General features: G+C 36.2%; 1 protein-coding gene across 1 annotated transcript in view; it reads right to left on the bottom strand.

Annotated features, from left to right (window-relative positions):
* TTN (titin) overlaps positions 1-18,207 on the bottom strand; it is a 284,943-nt gene that overhangs the window by 123,763 nt on the left and 142,973 nt on the right. The window contains exons 151-169 of the mRNA XM_066233115.1: positions 17,981-18,061; positions 17,147-17,224; positions 10,640-10,723; positions 10,443-10,526; positions 10,278-10,361; positions 8,891-8,974; positions 8,071-8,154; positions 7,876-7,959; positions 7,684-7,764; positions 7,506-7,586; positions 7,323-7,409; positions 7,105-7,188; positions 6,914-6,997; positions 6,698-6,781; positions 6,488-6,565; positions 5,998-6,081; positions 5,461-5,553; positions 5,123-5,200; positions 1,231-1,350 (exon numbers count right to left, since the gene is read on the bottom strand). Of these exons, the coding sequence (XP_066089212.1) occupies positions 1,231-1,350; positions 5,123-5,200; positions 5,461-5,553; positions 5,998-6,081; positions 6,488-6,565; positions 6,698-6,781; positions 6,914-6,997; positions 7,105-7,188; positions 7,323-7,409; positions 7,506-7,586; positions 7,684-7,764; positions 7,876-7,959; positions 8,071-8,154; positions 8,891-8,974; positions 10,278-10,361; positions 10,443-10,526; positions 10,640-10,723; positions 17,147-17,224; positions 17,981-18,061 (1,617 nt within the window). The remainder of the gene's footprint in view (positions 1-1,230; positions 1,351-5,122; positions 5,201-5,460; positions 5,554-5,997; positions 6,082-6,487; positions 6,566-6,697; positions 6,782-6,913; positions 6,998-7,104; positions 7,189-7,322; positions 7,410-7,505; positions 7,587-7,683; positions 7,765-7,875; positions 7,960-8,070; positions 8,155-8,890; positions 8,975-10,277; positions 10,362-10,442; positions 10,527-10,639; positions 10,724-17,146; positions 17,225-17,980; positions 18,062-18,207) is intronic.

Raw genomic sequence — 18,207 nt, 5'->3', positions numbered from 1 at the left:
GTATATACAACTAGACTAAAGAAAATTATTAAACTCTTGCTCCAAGAATCATAACCAAGCTTTGGTTATAACCAAAAAAGCATTAATAACAGCCAAGAACAGCCATCACAGATCACACAAGAAGCATTCAAACCATGAAAACAGATTGCAGTTTTATCCCAAAGCAGAATAGTAAATTAAAGTCTGGCTGAGAAGAAACATAATTTTTTTTTTTTCAGGAAAAAGAAAATTTCCTTTGAGTATAAACTTTAAGAGAAATTTATTTAAGTACGTGTTCCCATGGAGTCAATCAACACGTGGGTAGCCTTTTTAAGTGCCTACTTTTTCTCTATCTGACCTAAAATGCTGAGGAGTTCTTCCTACTGGCCGGGCGGGCTGCAGAAGGGCAAGAATCACTAGAAGTCAAGTCTTATTCTGGAAGATCCTGGTTTCATACGTGTGTATGGAGAAAGTGTTCATCTAAGATTATATCCAGATAATTTTAGATTGGGAAATCTCACGACACCACAAAGACAATATTTTATTAAAATAAGAATAATATGCTTTTGCTAGTTTATTTCAGCTTTTAAAGATGTTATTAAAAATAAGTAATATTGCATCAATTCAAAGAAAAGTTTAAATGGAAAAAGAATGAAGGGGAGTTTAACGATGAGAAGCAATGCTCGATATCAAATGTATCCATAATCTCTCTGGCTCTGTTGAGGATGACCACAGAATACAACTGGGCTTTTATTAAATTACAAAAAAAAAGTGGGGGAGCAGTGACAGGCCATTTATACGCTTTCTTTTCTTGGTATATAAGCACATATTAGCTATTGGATGATATAAATATATTACTTGTAGTTGAAAGCACATGAAATTCTTTAAGAACAAAGTTTTGGCTTTTGCATAAATTTGTTACTGCAATATTAAAAATACTATTGCAAACTTTTCTCATACATTTCACATGCATAAGATCCCAAAGATATGCATAGCAATCAGGCTTTGAAATCAGAAAACTCTTTCTCCGCACTCGGCATAAAAAAGTTAGTTGGACAGATGTCTAGGACGAAGCTCGCAAAAGGCGCTTTCTGACATTCGGGGCAGCGGGCACAGCCTGGCAAGGCACTGGAGCGGCATAAACCACAGCTTGATCGCATCTGAAAGCACACACTTTTAAAAGTTCTTGCAAGTACCACTTCAGACAGCTGGATAGCAGGTTAAAAAAACTTTGGAAGTGGCATTTTATACCTTTAAGTTGGAATGCTTTCTCCTTCACGTCTTCCTTAGGTGGAGCGGGGGGAGGAGCTGGCGGCTTTGGTTTGAATTTTGGTTTCTCGATACCCTTCTTTTCAGGTTCAGGTTCAGGTTCTTAAAAGAGTATTTCAGGAGTGTTAGTATATGTACATATTAATTAGCATGTAGATATATAGTATATTCAGTAAAAATGTAAATTTACGTGATGTAAATGTTTGTTTTTTGGATACAGAATATTAGTGTCCAACATAAAACATAAAACAGCGTCCAACATAAAACATAACAATATCAACATAAGACACAGATAATGAGAAATACAGCAAAAGAATTAAAAACAACAAAGAAAGCAACCACGGAAGCCACATTTATGTGAGGTAGATGGTACAAATTACATAGATACATACAAATCAGATGCACATTTAAAACAGTAAATCTTACATATAGGTGCAGAGACCTACTATACATGTAGAATAACATTTATATATATATCAAGATGAAGATATGATGATGAAGATTAAGTCCAATTAATTGAATACCTGGAACTGGTACTTCTTCTGGCTGTGGTTCAGGCTCGGGTTCTTCAGGCTTAATATACCTTTCAATTTCACGCTCTTTAAAGAATGTTGACAAAGGATGTGAGATTGTAAAGTTCTTCACAAAGAGCCACACAAATTTCACACAGATGTAAAGATTATAGTCACAAAGATAAAAGTATACAAATCAGAATATTCACTTATATAGGAAAAAAAGGAGAAGATTCCTACTTTCTTATACTTGAACTTTCTATTAACTACTTTTGGATGTATGTTGATAGCAAATGAGGTGGGTTTTTAAAATTCAATATTGGGTTACCATTTAAGGATCCAATGCAATTAATTCTTCCAGTTCTGCCTTGTTATTTTCAGAATTTATAATTAATACCAGGAATAATCAAATTAATAACTCAAATTCCACTTCCAAAGAAGCATAACTATTCAAAAAATGAAACATGCTGGAGTGTCAAGAAGGAATTTCACCTATAAATACTTCCATATTTCTAACAAGAGCTTTCAAGATATTAAAAAAAATATTTTAATATATATACCTTCAACAGGGGGAGTCACTTTTCTACCAATTGTTATGGATGCCTTTTCTTCATATATTACTTCCTCAGGAGACTCTTCAACTTAAAAAATACAGTATCTTATTTTAGAATGCATTCATAATAGAATATTGCAACTGCTAAGTTGCAAGATATCAACTTTGTTATACTCTATAATATATTCTTCAAATGACCCCAAAATATCAGTAACTTCACTACTTAAGACAGACAACAGATAGCCTGACCAGGTGGTGGTGCAGTGGATAGAGTGTTGGCCTGGGATCCTGAGGACCCAGGTTCAAAACTCCAAGGTTGCTGGCTTGAGGACAGGCTCACCAGCTTGAGCATGGGCTCACCAGCATGAGTGTGGGGTCACTGGCTCATAGACATGACTCCATGGTCACTGGCTTGAGCAAAGTGGTCACTGGCTCAGCTAGAGCCGGTCAAGGCACATATGGGAAAGCAATTAATAAACAACTGAAGTGCTGAAATGAAGAACTGATGCTTCACATCTCTCTCCCTTCTGGTCTGTCCCTTTCTGTCTGTCTCCCCCCAACCCTGATAAAAAAAAAAGGCAGACAACAGATAAATACATAAGACTCATCTACAACCAAAGAAAGATGATGAAGACAATTGTTATCTTTCCAAGATTTATAGAGAAGCCATGTACCTTGAATAGGTGGAGCTTCTGGCTCTTCAGGGAGAGGAATGGACACTTCCATTTCAGGGATGACTTCCTTGGGCACTTCAGGCACTTTAAAGATATTGATTTTGTTTACTATTAAGAATTTAAAAGAACTTGCAAGATTCTGCAAAGAGCTGGCAAAGAATACAAGGTGAAGAACTTCATTTTTAAAACTTTCACTGGGAAGAGACTTTTGGAGGATGGTACCCATTTGGACATCCTAATTTTATAAATGAGTCTTCTCAGCCTTCTTTATTTGCTTCTTTTCTTCTGTGTACCCTTAATTGTAGGTGTTCTCCACTGGTCTGACTTTGATGCTTTTAAAAATTGGCTCTACATTCTGTTCCTTGAACAATCACTCCTGCACTCTCAACTCTTATTTCCATATGGATGATTTCTAGACCTGCGTCTCTAACACTGATCTTTTTCCTTAAGTTCCACATGTACATTCCCAATTTCCACAAAGGAAAAGTGAAAAATATATTCACTATCTTATTTTTAATATCAGTTCAGGGACCCAGTGAACCATCTTCATGGCCATCTGGCTTCAACCCTTACAATCATCTTGGACTCCATTTCCCTAATTGTTTTGATAACAGACACCAATTTAATCTCCATCTCCCACAAATTCAACTTCCTTCTTTCCATTTCTACCCCCACTAAACTCATTGAATTCTTAATGACCTTAAATAACTGCAATGGCTGCTTACTATTATCACTGTCTTTCACTAGCTTGAACTGATGCTGGTTATCTTTTTGAAGCTCAACTCCTATTTATTATACATCTGCTTCAGAACTTTTGAAGCTTCCTATTGCTTAAAGAATAAAGTATACACCTTATGTTGACATTCAAAGAACTCCAAAATATAATATGATCCTCATCTTTGTATCTGCCTTTATCTTTCAAATATACCTCACAAGCAAGCCATACTCAAATGATACATGCTTATTTTCACAGTCTCTGAACTTCTAGTCTTCTAACTCAGTGCCTTTGATATAATATTCCCTTTTCCTAGAATACTATTTCCTCAGTTGCTACATGTAAATATTCATCAAACTTAATATTATATCTTTTCCACATATTTCCCCTCGATGATGTGCCTGAAATTGACCTTTCCTTGCTTTGTATTTCCATAGTCATTTACATTCACTTTGTAGCTGTGTTGTGTTAGGGTTGTGCTGGATGTTCTTATCATCAGGTTTAAATGGCTTGAAAACAGTATTAGATGTTATCTTTTCTAATACAGTGTCTTGTTAATAAAAAAATTTAACAAAGTACACCGAATTGAGCTATCCTATACATCGACTGAGGGGAGATCCTTCTCAACCACAGGTAACCATGTCATGGCACAACTGAATATCATTTATCTTTGTTCTCCTGCTTTGTCTGTCTCATTTTCCCTCCTTACCCTCATTATTTTCCTCTTTTTACTGTGAAATGTAGTTTTGCATAAACTTAGACTACGGTATTATTTCCCTAAGAAACATTATTGAAATGCTCAGATAATGTTTAGAGGACCAGAAATGTTTCTTACTACTAGGTACCTTTTTTCGGCCGGACTTCTTGCCTTTTGGTAACAGGCACAGGTTCTTTCTTCACTGGAACAAGTTTCTTGCGCAAGTCAGTCACTTTGAAGATATTAGTTTTATTTTAAAAAGAGTACTTAAAAACATTTAAAAGTGTTAAGAATAAAGACTATAATTCATGAAGCAGCATTAAAATTAATAAGGACATTTTTTGTCCCTAGTTATGCAATAACAAAGACAATTTATTGGATTTCACTTTAAGATGTCAGAATACAATTTAAAAAAATTATGCTTTCAATGATGATGTGAATACCTTGAATTTCTGGTGTTTCTGGCTTCTTAACGATTGGGACTTTCTTCGGTGGGACAACTTTCTTTGCCAGTGCAGGTACTTTAAAGATATTAGTAGCATTTAATAATATAACATTGCAAGATGCAATATTTACAAATTAATTTGACAAGCCTGTTCAACACTATAACATATGGGTAACAGTTAAACGCACAATACCATACAATACAGAATAAGTAAAGTGTCAAATTTTAGACAGGACATGAAAATGAAGTCAATATTGACTGATTTTTACTATAAGTACCTTTAGGAGGTGGGGCTTCTGGTTTTTTGACGATAGGAACTTTCTTCTCTGGAACAATTTCCTTGGGCTCTTCAGTTACTTAAAAAATAGGATTTTTTTTTTTTTTAGTCAGATGATCATAATGAAAAACAATACTAATGAATGAATTAAAAATCACATCTATTTCTTTGTTAAATACAGTGTAAAATTTGGTAGGACCAAAGTTTCATATGCGAATGACTTTTGTAGTCAAATAGCAAGTAAGGAGATTAAAGACTGACATTTTACCTTAAGGAAGATATAAAATGTCATAGAAATGAAATGATGTATTTTCCCATACAGAGGATCTTGGCTTGTACCTGCTGGCGGTGGTGGGGCTTCTGGTTCCTCTTCTTCCACAACAGGAGCTGGTGCTTCCTCTTCAGGAGCAATTTCCTCGGGTTCTTCATACACTTTAAATATATAGTTAATTTTAATTCAGTGTGTGAAACCACGTTCTAAATCACCCCAAACACTGAACACACTAAATTGTAATTCCTTGTTTCAATTAATATCTTCTCTTATTTGTTAGGATGAAATCTATCTTATTTCTACTGACTTCTGTTTCTATTGATGTGAATGCTTAGAAAGCCTTTTGGTGTCTAATGTTTTTCATAGTAATCCGTTCTCCCGTCCTGTGTACACGGGAGAGTGTTGTTTAATATGGGTTACAATGCCCTATGTAGCTGCCACTGACTGATAACTTAAAATAGAGTTGAGATTGGAGCTAATTAAAAATGATGAAGTAAGACAAATAATGAACAAAAAGTGATCAAAAGATATTAAATTAGAAAAAAGAAGAAGAACAAGGCTTAAGTGAGAAATAGCACCAGCGGCAATTGTGGTCTTACATGTACCTTCTGGAGGAGGAGACTCCACCTTCTTGGGAACAGGAACAGCTGGTTTCTCTTCTATGACTGGTTTCTTTGGCACTTCTGGCACTTTAAAGATATTAGTTAGTTTTACTTCTGGGTATTTGGAAGGACATGAAATTTATACCACATCTAGTTCACACGTAGTTCAGATAACACAGGGACAGATCCAAGAACAAAATTCACAATAAGGTCAATGATCTGTTCTTGGAACTGCACAGAAAGAAGGAAAATGTGGCCTATAAATATTACCAAAACCACATTAGTAAACTCTTCCAATTCTCACATTAGATACATTAGTGTTTTTTTTTAAATCAGTGATGTTATTAAAAAAAAAAGTAAACCCTAAACATCCAGAATATAAGGTTTGTAGATGTGAATATAAGAGATTTGACAAACAAAAGAGTTTCATATAATAAGTGATTTTTGAGACCAAGACTGAGAACTTCTGTAGAATCTCATTACTGACATGTACCTTTTGCTGGTGGGATTTCCGGCTTTTTGGGGACAGCTACTTTCTTTTCTGGAACAACTTCTTTTGGAACTTCAGGCACTTTAAAGATATTAGTATTTTAACATTATGAAGAATTGCTAGTAAACATTTATCACATTTACACAGAACAGAACATTTGTTAAGAGTTGGAGGCTACATCCACCCCCATCGGATGGTGACCGCTATGTGTACCTTTGGCAGGCGGGACTTCCGGTTTCTTGAGAACCACCGGGGGCACTTTCTTTTCAGGAACAACTTCCTTGGGCACTTTGGGCACTTTAAAAGATATTAGTAGTTTTTAGTTTATAGTTTCAATGACACACGGAAATCATGAAGTAGAGCAGTAAAATGTAAGATTTTTAAAGACAGATATCTTCTTGTAGGAAGTCGGGGGCAGTGAAAATATACCTTTCACTGGTGGTGGTTCGGGTTTTTTGGCAACGACAGCAGGTGCTTTCTTTTCTGGGACAGGTTTCTTAGGCGGCACAGTCACTAAAGATTTTAGAATTTATATTTTAGAATAAGAGAAGAGGAGTGAGGAACAGGACAAAGGCGGGGAGCACTGGCTAAGGCCGTGGGTCCAGCAGGCGGCCCAGTACCTGGGGGCGGAGCCTCGGGCTCGGGCTCTTCCACGGCTTCCTCGGGGGGCTCTTCAGAGACTGTTTCCTCAGGCTCCTCGTACACTTTAAAGACACAAGCTCATTTTAACACCAGATTTGACTAAAGAATATAAAATATTTTGCAAGACGTTGTTTATCACACTACGAAGAGAGTTTTTCTTTTTAAAAACCACTGGTTTGGATCATTTCATTATTACCTTCAGGGGGAGGAGGACTCTCCGGTTTGGGAGGAATAGCTTCAGGCACCTTCTTTACTGGGACTGCTGCCTTTGGCACCTCGGGCACTTTAAAGATATTAGTATTTTGATGTTTAGACGGAGTCAAGACAAAGGAACAGTATTAAACGCAGCAAAATGAACAATGTCAGACATAGGCACTACCTTTAGCTGGTGCGACTTCTGGCTTTTTAGGAGGCGCCAAAGGCACTTTCTTTTCAGGGACTTCTTGGGGAGCCTCAGGCACTTAAAAGATATTAGTACAATTACAAACAGGAGTTCTGAGACTGCTAGAACTAAGTAATTTCAAGAACAAAAAAGTCCAATGGCCCATGACAAATACCTTTAACAGGTGGGACTTCGGACTTTTTAGGAGGCGCCAAAGGCCTTTTCTTTTCAGGGACTTCTTTGGGAGCATGAGGCACTTAAAAGATATTAGTACAATTAGAAACAGGAGTTCTGAGACCCCTGGAACAAAGTAATCTGAAGAGCAGAAGACTCATATCTTCTCAAGTCTAAGGTCAATGGCAAGTACCTGTAACAGGTGGGGCTTCGGCCTTTTTAGGAGGCGCCACAGGCACTTTCTTTTCAGGGGCAACTTCTTGGGGAGCCTCAGGCACTTATAAGATATTAGTAAAATTACAGTCAGGAGTTATGATACAACTGGAAGGAAACATTTTCAAGAGCAGAAGAATTATGTCTTTTAAAGCTTAGGATCAGGGACAAATACCTGTAACAGGGGGGACTTCTGGCTTTTTAGGAGGCGCCACAGGCACTTTCTTTTCAGGGACGACTTCTTGGGGAGCCTCAGGCACTTAAAAGATATTAGTAAAGTTATTTTTTTTTTAACATTTTGTTTTTTATTTATTGATTTTTTTAGAGAGAGAGGAGTGAGAGAGAGAGACAGAGAGAGAGAGAGAGAAGGGGGAGGAGCAGGAAGCATCAACTCCCATATGTGCCTTGACCAGGCAAGCCCAAGGTTTTGAACCGGCGACCTCAGTGTTCCAGGTCGACGCTTTATCCCACTGCGCCACCACAGGTCAGGCCAGTAAAGTTATTTTTAGTAGTGATGAGACCTCTGGAACAAAGTATTTTTAAGATTGGAAGAGTTATATCTTCCTAAGTCTCAGGTGAGCGGTAAGTACCTGTAACAGGTGGGACTTCTGGCAGTTGCGCAGGTGCCACTGGTGGTGCCTTCCGATCAGGGACAGCCTCTGGCGGAGCTTCAGACACTTGAAAGATATTAGTGGTTTACACTTAGGTTCATGAGGTCGATGGACTGAAGATATTGCCAAGAATAAAGTTGTGTTTTTTATTTATTTATTTCTATAGAATAAGGACAGCATGAAAAATACCTGGAACAGGTGGGGCTTCTGGTTTCTTTGGTGGTGTCCTAGGAATTTTCTTTTCTGGGACAACTTCTTGAGGAGCTTCAGGCACTTAAAAGATATTAGTAGTTTTACGCTGAAGTTAATAAAGACCAGTGGACTGAGTTTTCAGAAGAAGAAGAGAGAGTTCTTTGGCAGAATGACGTCAGGGCTAACACATACCTGTGACAGGTGGGGCTTCCGGTTTTTTGGGTGGTGCCTTGGGAACTTTCTTTTCTGGGACAACTTCTTGGGGAGCTTCAGGCACTTAAAAGATATTAGTACGTTTACACTTAAGTTAATGAAGAGGAAAGGCCGAAGCTTATTCTCAAGAATGAAAGACTGGATAAAGAAGATGTGGCACATATACACTATGGAATACTACTCAGCCATAAGAAATGATGACATCAGATCATTTACAGCAAAATGGTGGGATCTTGATAACATTATAAGGAGTGAAATAAGTAAATCAGAAAAAAACAAGAACTACATGATTCCATACATTGGTGGAACATAAAAATGAGACTAAGAGACATGGACAAGAGTGTGGTGGTTACCAGGGGTGGGGGGAGGGAGGACATGGGAGGGAGGGAGGGAGAGAGTTAGGGGGAGGGGGAGGGGCACAGAGATCTAGATAGAGGGTGGCGGACAATCTGACTTTGGGCGAGGGGTACGCAACATAATTTAATGACAAAATAACCTAGACATGTCTTCTTTGAATATATGTACCCTGATTTATTAATGTCATCCCATTACCATTAATAAAAATTTATTTAAAAAAAAAGAATGAAAGATATTTCTTCTGCAAAATGAAGTCAGGACTAACATATACCTGTGACAGGTGGGGCTTCTAGGGTTTTGAATGGTGCTTTGGGAATTAACTTTTCTGGGGCAACTTCTTGAGTAGCTCCAAGTACTAAAAAGATGTTAATAGTTTTAGAATTTATGAATAGCGAAGGCATAGACTGTAATAATTGTTAAGGGTACCAGACAACGTTTTCTTCCTCTTAACAGAGCGGTGGGAATAAATACCTTGAGCAGGCAGGGCTTCTGCTTTTTTGGGCACAGTCACAGACACTTTCTTTTCAGGTACAACTTCTTTAGGAGCTTCGGGAACTTTGAAGATATTAGTATGTTTTAGTTAGAAACTATAAATAGGGGGAATGTTGATAACATATTTACCCAAGCAATACAATTTGGAAGACAGGGGGACACTTCTAAACACGCTCTCCTCAGTCCCTGAAAGGGAGACCAACAAACAACACAGAAGGATAAATACCTTTAGCAGGTGGAGCTTCCGGCTTTTTAGGAGGAGACACAGGCACTTTCTTTGCAGGGACGGCTTCCTTTGGCGGCGGCACCTCAGGCACTTAAAAGATATTGGTAATTTGTGTTTAGAAAAAGTGAAAATAATTGATGACTATGTAATCATACACCAAGATATATTGGCAAACTTCTGACTTTTTTCCTTTAGAATGATATCCCTTTTATGGAGTGGTATTTGTATATATAATTTTCTAGCTAAAAGAGTTGTTATTTTTCTCCCTGGTATAGATAGCTTTGACATTACCTTCAGGGGGAGGACTTTCCGGTTTGGGAGGAATAGCTTCAGGCACCTTCTTTTCTGAGACTGCTGCCTTTGGCACTTCGGGTACTTTAAAGATATTAGTATTTTGATGATTAGACAGAGTCAAGACAAGAGGACAGCATCAAAGAGCGACACAGAGGTGACTACCTTTAGCTGGTGGGACTTCTGGCTTTTTAGGAGGCATCAAAGGCACTTTCTTTTCAGGGACAATATCTTCAGGAGCCTCAGGCACTTAAAAGATATTAGTAAAATTACATTCCAAAGTTAGGAAGACCGCTGGAACAAAATATTTTCAAGAGCCAATAAGTTCTGCTTTGTTAAAACCTAAGGTCAGGGACAAATACCTGGAACAGGTGGGACTTCTGGCTTTTTAGGAGGCAGCAAAGGCACTTGCTTTTCAGGGACAACTTCTTTGGGAGCCTCTGGCACTTAAAAGATATTAGTACAATTACAATCAGGCGTTATGAGACCACGGGGGAAAAAAGTATTTTCAGGAGCAGATAAGTTATATATTCTTACACCTAGATCCATGACAAATACCTGAAACAGATGGGACTTCTGGCTTTTTGGGAGGCAGCAAAGGCACTTGCTTTTCAGGGACAACCTCTTGGGGAGCTCTCAGCACTTTGAAGATATTAGTAAATTTACATTTGAGTTACAAGGATAGACACAGACAGAAATTACGTTTACACATCAGAAGAACTTCCCAGGCTAGCAAGATGGTGCTTTCTGTCGCCCTCCCTATCCCGCCTTTGAGAGAGGTCAGCAATGTACCTTTGACAAGGACAGCTTCAGGCTTTTGGGGAGGATGCACTTTCTTTTCAGGGACAACTTCTTTGAGAGCCTCAGGCACTTTAAAGATATTAATATTTTTACATTTAGGGTTATAGGAATCGGTACAAACAGGAAAGCACATTTATATGGGAAAAGATATTTTTTCCAAATCTCTGAGCTTCTAGCAATGTATACCTTCATCAGGGGGGCCTTCGGGAAGTTTGTGAGGAGCCACATATGTTCTCTTTTCAGGGAGACTTTCTTGAGGTGCTTCCGGCACTTTAAGAAATTAGTATTTTAACATTTAGTGTTATGAAGACCATGAGGAGCAGGCAAATATTTTCAAGACAGCAACAGTGATTGCTTCTAGAGCTTGAGGACATGGTAACTTGTACCTTTAACTGATGGAGGTTCTCTTTTTTTGGAAGGAACTCTCTTTGCGGGAACAACTTCTTGAGGAGCTTCAGTCACTTTAAAGATATTAGTAGGGCACGCTTAAGAATTAAAATGATTAGTGAAAACTGAAATCACAATATGTTAGCAAATACAGTGTTTTAGAAGTCTCTTCTCTCCCTTTCTATGTTCTGTTTGCCTTGCCAATCAAGTAAGTCTATGGGTTAGTAGGATCTTTGAGAAGAGGGTTCACCCTTCTCCAGCACCGAGCAAAGTTTCTGTGACACTGTAGAACCCTCCGTACTAAGTATTTGTTGAATGGATACTTTTAATTAGAGGGTTTTCTGTTTTGATAAACACAGTCACAAATATTTTCTTTTGAGAGGGTGCTTTAATGATTTTAGTATGTTCAGGAGTTATGGAGAACACTAAAAAATAATTTTAAGAGCAGAGGACAGACAATTCCTTCAGTACCTATGCAGAAATGACATGCACCTTTCATAGACAGTGGTTCTGGCTGTTTAGGAACACCCTCAGATACCTGCACATCGGGAGTAACTTTTTTCATAGCTTCTGGTGCTTTGAAGATAGAGGTATCATATTTAGAGATTAAGGGATCAGTGGAGACATTAGTCACTTTAACTAAATCAGAGATTATTTTATGGCTACAAGGGTGCTTCCTTCAAGAATTAGATGAGGTATAAAGTACTGAGGAAAGGAATCTTGTCTTCTGTGTCTTTGCTTAGTATGCCCCAGCTCACTAGCGCCATGCACAAAATAGGCACTTACTAAATAAATGAAGGAAGAATGAATGATACCTTTAGTGGAAGGTGTTTCAATCTCAGGGGGAGCAGTCGTGGGTGTTTCCTTTACAGGGACAACTTCTGGAGGTGATTCAGGCACTTTAAAGATATTAATTTATTGCACTTCAGAGAGATGAAGAGCAGTAAAGAGTTTTAGACATACCTCCACCTACAGGAATGCGCCAGATTGGGAGACCTCCCTGCTGCTTGAATCTGATCCTTAGGTAACAGTATGAATATCTGATGATCAAGAGCTGTTTTCTTGGTCACCTCAGACACTATCTATATTAGTAATTTTATTGGGATGGTAGATATATAAAAAATTAGATCATGGAAAATTAGCTTCGCATAAAAAAATTGATTTTTTTCTTTGTTTATAATTAACACTATACCTTTAGTTGTTAGTTTGAGGTGAGTAAAACAGCTCCTTTCTTATCTGGATTGGCTTCATTTTGTACCTTCACCTTAAGCACTTTAGAAAAGTGTTTATTTTTTAAGTATAGCCGAGAGGAGAACAACCCAAAGATTCTAGACTGAGAAAACAATGTCAACGTGTTTAGATAGTCTTTAAATTACTGAAATTGTTATTCTGGATGTTCAAAAATTTCTCATCTTCTGACTTACCTAAAAATATTCAAAATGGAAAAGTGTAGGGCTCTTTAAAAATAAAAGACAATGAGAGGAGCTACAAAGTATTCAGGGCAGAATTCCAATTTTAACTGCTTTGGTTTTAGAAGAGGCTCGGGTAGAGATGATATAACAGATAAAAGAGCTCCACATTAAATTTAATTTTTAATGAATGGGTTCTTGAAAATATTTCTATAATATTTAAGTCTTATGGGAACTAAGTTATTTCAAACTTATATGCATGGTTTTGGTAGGAAGTTTATTTTAATAAAAAAGCAATTTCAACAGGCAGTTATATTTTGGAATTTCCACCTCAGGAAAGTTGAATTGCTAATTTATAGTTTATAGTCAAACACCTCTGTCATTTTTTTTTTTTTTTCTGAAGCTGGAAAGGGGAGAGACAGTCAGACAGACTCCCGCATGCGCCCGACCAGGATCCACCCGGCACGCCCACCAGGGGCGAAGCTCTGCCCACCAGGGGGCGACGCTCCGCCCCTCTGGGGGCGTTGCTCTGCGGGGACCAGAGTCACTCCAGCGCCTGAGGCAGAGGCCAAGGAGCCATCCCCAGCGCCCGGGCCATCTCTGCTCCAATGGAGCCTTGGCTGCGGGAGGGGAAGGGAGAGACAGAGAGGAAAGGGGGGGGGAGGGGGTGGAGAAGCAAATGGGCGCCTCTCCTATGTGCCCTGGCCGGGAATCGAACCCGGGTCCCCCGCACGCCAGGCCAGGGCCACACCTCTGTCATTTGATGACACTAATTTCTGCACTAAAGCGATTGTATTGAGCCACTTTAATCTACTTTTGGGGATATAAATGTTAGTTTTATGTAGTTTTTTTTATAGCTATTCTGACTTTTATTTTTGTGGATACAATAACAACTATTTCCTATTGAAAAATCCATCTGGGTTACATCTGCACATTATATGTATACATATTTTCCCCAGAGGCCTCATAGATAAACTTTGTAGCCCAACCATCTCCCATATATATATATATATATATATATATATATATGTTAAATATTTCCCCCCTCTGACTCATGGGGACATGTATATACCCAATCAAACATCTGCTTTGAGGAAGCCACTTCTCTGAAATGACTTCCGTGGTAGCCTCTGTGGCTTTAAAGATATTAGTATTTTTACATGTGTTAAGTACAAGTATAATTAGAAAATGAGACAGGAAACTTTCTTCTGGCTTGTACCTTTTGGTGATGGAGACTTTCTTCCCCTAGCCGCAGAAGCTGCCCCCTCGGGAACACCTTCCTTGCAGACTTCCATCTCTTTAAAGATATTAGTAGGTTTTAGATGAGAAAAGGTGAAGAAATGGCATGTTAAGAAAGTTAGGTATATTAACAGATATTGTAACTTTAAATTCAAATTTTAATTTTTGTGCTAATAGTTTATCTTTGCACATTGTATGAGTGGCATTTTTTTGGTGGGGAATGCCATAATTCCTTGTCTTTAGATGTTCTAAAGATATTAGTATTTCAGTATTAGAGGTGGTGAAAATCTGCACAAGGCATTAAACATATTTTGTAGACTGAAGAAGAATTTTCTTATTTAGATTTTCATAACTAAGAATTATATTTTGAGTTGGAAAATGCTCTGAAATTTTGGGAACAGCCTCAGATAATTATACCTGTGAAAAAACTTCTCTGGTCGTATTAGATTCTTTAAAGGTATTAGTAGATTTATACTTAGAACTTATGAAGAGTGAATTATATAACATGCAATTTTTGAATTTTGAAGGCAAAGATATTCATTCAAGTTTGTTGTTGTTGAAATATACCTTTAGTTGCTGGTGTTTTTCTCTTTTTAGGAATAGTCACATATATTTTATCCTCTGGAACAATTTTCTCAGGTGGTTCAGGCACTTAAAAGATATGAGTACAGTTATATTTATAAATGGTGAAGTAAATATTGAGATTTTAAAATGAGCTATAAATAAATATTCTTCAGACTGGGTAATTAGTGTTATATATCTTTTGCTAGTTTGGATTTTGTTTTTTGAGGCTGAGTCAAAAGTACTTTTTCTTCTAGGATTGATTCTTCAGATACTTCATACACTTTAAAGATATTAGTACATATACAATTAATGTCATTTCAAAGCTGATGAAGGGCAGTATTAAGAAAAACATAATACATAATCATTATACAAATTACTAGTAGTACATGAAAAATTAGTGACATTAACATATTGGCTAGGAAAAAGGCTTATTCCCAGTTATATGATATGAGAGTATTTCTTTATAAACATGGTGACAAAATTGATTAGCTCACTGACAAGAGACTATATAATTATCCTGCTTTTTCTGCAGATATTTACTGGTAAAATTTTCCTATTGCTCTGGTTTTTATGGCTTTATTCATAAAGAACAAGATCAATATTGAATTGTACATTAGGAATTCTTATATATTTGACCTACTGGAAATTCATGTATGCCTTTTTCTTCTCCAAGAACCTAGCTAATCTGTGTTTTCAAACCACATCTAGTTTATGTTTTCCTAGGTTAATATTAATGTGAAAATAATTTAGAGACTGAAGTCAGAAAATAAAAATAAAAATAATTAAATATTTGGAAGGTAAGGCAAATAAGGAAATCAAGATTCCTTCAGCTTTCAGAAAAAAAGACTGGATGATAGCAACAACCAAATTCAATTATGGAAAGGGTATTCAAAGGAGGGAGTCAGCATATATTTTTATCCCAACTGAGAATTACAGGGTGACTAAAAAATTGGGTTTAAACAGGGAACTTTTTAGATTAAAATAGATGGAAGAATATTTGATTACTGGAGCTTTTACTAAGATTATTGTATAGTATTTTATTCAGAATATTTTATTCAGATAATAAAAATAATTTTTATCATTTTATTTTATTTCTCAAATTATTTAATTATAATTTTGCATGAAAGCTCATTAAAAAAATGGCTTAAGAATTCCTTTGGGGTTCTAAATGGCTGTGTAAATCTATGGTCATTTCAGCAGCATTGCCAAAGTGTTGCCAACATTTCTAGAGATTGTTTTGGAGAGTAAAAAAAAATAATAATGGTGGAGAATTTTGATTCTATAAAATCCAATTAAAATGTTATTATGAAGTTAATTAATAGTCTGAGAAAATAAATTGCTTCAAAGCAGAAGACATTTCTACACATAACAGATTAATAAAACAAGACAACAAATTCAACAAGACAAATGACTTTTCTAAACTTGGGCGTTTTAAGTACAGGACTACTTATTTTTTAAATTGGTGAGGAAATAACTTTGAGGCTAGTAGCCACTTAAATTATTAACTTTTAGCCAAATATTTATTGCTGTGTTAGGCTTTTATAAAGTATTAGTTTATTTACTTTTTAAAGCTATAAGGACAAACACAAATGAAACCAAAGAGAACCACCAATTTTTCTACACTCACTGTACATCGTTGTGTCTTCAGAAAGAACTATGGGTGATTTCTCTTCTTGAATACTTTTCTTAGGCACCTCAGGAACTTTAAAGATATTAGTATATTAATTATTACATATGACAATGTAAGATATTAAAAATATAAAGAAATGAAAAACACAGATTTGACTTCACACACATTCACTTTAAGCCATGAATAACTAAACAAAGAGTCACTTCCTGTTGTGATTAGTAACAGTGTATACCTTTAGCTGGTGGAACTTCAGGCTTTTTAGGAACAGCTTTATGAACCTTTTCTTCCGGAACAGTTTTCTTGGGTACTTCAGGTGCTTTAAAGATATTTGATTGTTTTGTTCTTAAGAATGTTGTAATTGGGTATAAAATATCAAGACAAAAAGAAGTATCTAACATAGAGAATACCAAACTTCCAAAATAAGTCAACTAAATACACACAGTCAATGTATTTCTCAACATCACACTGTGACTGAATTCTTGATTTGTCATATTAGAAACACTCTGTCCTTTGGGGATAGCACCATTGTCTATTGTAATTTGGAATATGTCTACTTGTTTCCAAAGGTGCTTGACAATGGCTTCCGGAATTATTTTTGAAAAACAAGTTGAGGGGTCAATATAGTTTAATTATTGCTTAAGAAAAGGATCAACACAAACAATAAACTTTTAGGCTATCCTTTTGTTCCCAGAGGAAAGATTATGTGATAGAACATAAATTAAAGTTTATATTAATCAGTTATATTGTGGCATTGATGGGAGAATGTTATTCGTCTCTTCTCCATAGTAAGTGAATAAAAGAGCTTTTTATATTAGTGATGAATTGGCAAGGGCAGGTACCTTTAGCTGGTGGAAGTTTGGGTTCTTCAGGAACATACACTTTTTCTTCTACCACAATTTTCTTGGGTGCTTCAGGTACTTTAAAGATAGTAGTAATAACTTATTTTACTTTTAAATATTCATAAAGATTTTTAACATGCAGAGCATAAGAGAAATGTAAACACAGAACAACACTATCAAGTACAGACATCACTTTATCAAATACATTACAGTATTTAATGAGAGCTGAATTTTGATAAGAAGTATAAGAACAGATCCAGGGAAATTTCTCATGTTATAACTTGAGAAGAAAAATTTACAAGACACCTTCAGCTGGTGCTTTCTGCTTGCTTTGGTAGAATAATTGGTACTTTTTGGTGACCATGTTCTTAAATGCTTCACTGATTTTAAAGATATAAGTACACATTATTTATTAGATAGTATTTTTCTCTATTGTGAAATTCAAGAGGTTTACAAAAATGAACACTGCAAGGACATTAAAACATAGTTACCATGTATTTATACTTAGTAAGTTAATAAAATTAATAACAGAAAAACATGGATTTATGAATAAGCACATTAGTGAATATGTAATAATATAGTAGCAAAGAAGGAAATGTGAATTCAGTTTTTGGAATAGAGACATTTGCTTTGGGCATTTTAGGTATAACAACAGTGACTTTTTTTAAATAGAAATTTCTTTGGACCCTCAGTCACTCCTAAGATATTAGTTTGCTTTAAAAATTACCAAAACACAAAAAAGAAGAAAACATGAAGTAGAATGCAAACTTGTAAAATAACCAAGGTGCTACTGTACATACAATTAGGTAAGTAATTTTTTTTCCAATGAAATACCTTTAGCTGGTGGCTCTTTTCGAGGAACAACTTTAGTGGGTGGTTTTTTTGGAGGGATGATTTTCTCAGATATTTCAGGCCCTTCAAAGATATTAGTGTTTTGCTTTAGAATAAACTCTTAAAATATTATGGAATATTACCATTAAAGTTAGTATAACAAGGGCTGATAAAATGCTTTATTTATATTTTTTGAACTTATACCATACCTACTTTAAAAAAAGACTTGG

Source organism: Saccopteryx bilineata, chromosome 5, assembly GCF_036850765.1.
Source record: "Saccopteryx bilineata isolate mSacBil1 chromosome 5, mSacBil1_pri_phased_curated, whole genome shotgun sequence".
NCBI lineage: Eukaryota > Metazoa > Chordata > Mammalia > Chiroptera > Emballonuridae > Saccopteryx > Saccopteryx bilineata.
This window is presented reverse-complemented; position numbering and strand designations above follow the sequence as displayed.